Source organism: Carlito syrichta, unplaced genomic scaffold (assembly GCF_000164805.1).
Source record: "Carlito syrichta isolate Samal-C Ts95f unplaced genomic scaffold, Tarsius_syrichta-2.0.1 Scaffold306309, whole genome shotgun sequence".
In the NCBI taxonomy this organism is placed as follows: domain Eukaryota; kingdom Metazoa; phylum Chordata; class Mammalia; order Primates; family Tarsiidae; genus Carlito; species Carlito syrichta.
Window position 1 is genome coordinate 90,210 of NW_007250405.1, and position 2,414 is coordinate 92,623.

At 48.6% G+C, this 2,414-nt stretch overlaps 1 protein-coding gene across 1 annotated transcript in view; it reads left to right on the forward strand.

Annotated features, from left to right (window-relative positions):
• Positions 1-2,414, forward strand: part of HAVCR2 (hepatitis A virus cellular receptor 2) — a 23,795-nt gene that overhangs the window by 2,014 nt on the left and 19,367 nt on the right. Inside the window, exon 2 of the mRNA XM_008062987.1 lies at positions 395-733. Within this exon, the coding sequence (XP_008061178.1) occupies positions 395-733 (339 nt within the window). The remainder of the gene's footprint in view (positions 1-394; positions 734-2,414) is intronic.

Below are 2,414 nucleotides of genomic sequence, written 5' to 3' on the forward strand. Positions count from 1 at the left end.
AAAAAAAATGAGCTGGGCGCGGTGGCTCATGCCTGTAATCCTAGCACTTTGGGAGGTGGAGGCAAGAACCCAGGGGTTCAAGACCAAGCTGAGCAACTTGGCCAGACTTCATCTCTACAATAAATCAAAAAATCAGTCGTGTGTGGTGGTGCATGCCTGTAGTTCCAGCTACTTGGAAGGCTGAGGTGGAAGGATAGATAGCCTGAACTCAGCAGGTCGAGGCTACGGTGGTGTGAGCATGCCACGACACTCCAGCCTGGGTGACAGAGCGAGACTCCGATTCAAAAAATAAAATAAATAAAATAAATGCCGTAAGGCACTGTTTGCAGTCTTCCTGAAGTGGACTAATTTCACTCATTGCCCGGGTATTGGCTCTTCTTCCCTCCCTACTCAGGGTCTTCGAAGGAGAACTACATAGTGGAAGAGGGTCAGAATGCCTACCTGCCGTGTTTCTATACTCCAAGCTCCTCGGGGAAACTCGTGCCTATGTGCTGGGGCAAGGGAGCCTGTCCTGTGTTTGAATGTGGCAGCAAGGTGCTCAGCACTAATGAAAGGAGCGTGAACTATCAGACATCCAGCAGATACCAACTGAAGGGGAATTTCCACCGCGGAGATGTATCCCTAACCATAGAGAATGTGACTCTAGACGACAGTGGGACCTACTGCTGCCGCGTCCAGATCCAGGGTATAATGAATGATAAAAAATTGAACCTGAAATTGCTCATCAAATCGGGTGAGTGGACCTTCACATCTCTTCTTTATGCGTAAGATTCATCTGTGGGCTGGGCACGGTGGCTCACGCCTATAATCCCAGCACTGTGGGAGGCCGAGGTGAGAGAATTGCTTGAGCCCACGGGTTTGAGACCAGCCTGAGAAACTCGGTGAGACCTCACCTCTACAATATACAGAACAATTAGCCGGGTGTGGTAGCACGTGCCTGTAGTTCCAGCTACTTGGAAGGCTGAGGCGGAAGGATTGCCTGAGCCCAGTAGGTAGAGGCTGTGGTGGCCAGGAGTGTGCCGCTGCCTTCAACCTGGGTGACAGAGTGAGACTCCAACTAAAAAAAAAAAACCAAAAAAGCGATTTATCTGTGGGTCATATTAAATATACTGGCCTCCCTAATTATTATAGTCCTGGAGGCGGGCCCCCAAGACCTAAAGTTTAACAGGCCCCGTCAGTGATGCCCAGCGATGTTAAATACCCTCCATCTGTTTTAAAACTCATGGATGAACTCTCTAAACTGGAAGAAAAGCCGAGATCAGTGGTTAGAGACCCTGACTGTTCATTGAAACCATCTGGAGAGTTTTTAAATAACTACAGATGCATGGGCCCCACCCATAAAAACCGGAGAAATCAGCATCTCTGCCGATTAGGTAGAGCCTAAGTGTTTGCTTTTTACAAAGCCTGCCCCCCCAGGTGATTCTACCCCAGGTGTAACCAGAATTGTGGACAACTGGGTTGTACATGTGTGCTAGGAGGTAAATAGGCTTGCACGTTTTAAAATGTATAAAATTACCAGGCGCGGTGGCTCAAGCCTATAATTCCAGCACTTTGGGAGGCTGAGGTGAGAGAATTGCCTAAGCCCATGGGTTTGAGACCAGCCTGGGCAACTTGGTGAGACCTCATCTCTACAATAAATCAAAAAATTAGCCGGGTGTTGTGGTTCGCGCCTGTAGTTCTAGCTACTTTGAAGGCTGAAGCGGAAGGATTGCTTGAGCCCAGCAGGTCAAGGCTGCTGTAGCTGTGACCATGTCACTGCACTCCAGCCCAGGCGACAGGGTGAGACGCAAACTCAAAAAAAATAAAAATAAAAATAAATAAAAATAAAATAAAAAATAAAAAAAAATTTATAAAATACTACTAGGCCGCCAGGCATGGTGGTTCACACCTATAATCCCATCACTCTGAGAGGCTGAGGCAGGGGGGCTGGTTGAAGTCAGGAGATCCAAAACAGCCTTGGCAACATAGTGAGACCTAGTCTCAAAATAAAAATAAAAAAGTTAGCTGGGCATGGTGGCACATGCCTATAGCTCTAGCAGGTGGAGGCTGCGGTGGTGAGAGCGTGCCACTACACTCCGGCCTGGGTGACAAGAGTGAGACTCCAACTCAAAAAATAATCAGCCCTGTTGGCAGGGCTGACGCAGGAGAATCACTTAAGCCTAAGAGTTTGAGGCTATAATGAGCAATGATCATGCCACTGCACTCCAGCCTGGGTGTCAGATCGAGACTTGGCCTCTTAAAAAATAAAAAATAAGCCGGGCTGAGTGGCTCAGCTTGTAATCCCGTGCCTTGGGAGACTGAGGTGAGTGATTTGCCTGAGCCCGTGGGTTCGAGACCCACCTGGGCAACTCGGTGAGCCCTCATCTCTACAATAAATCAAAAATTAGCCGGGCGTGGTAGCGTGCGCCTGTAGT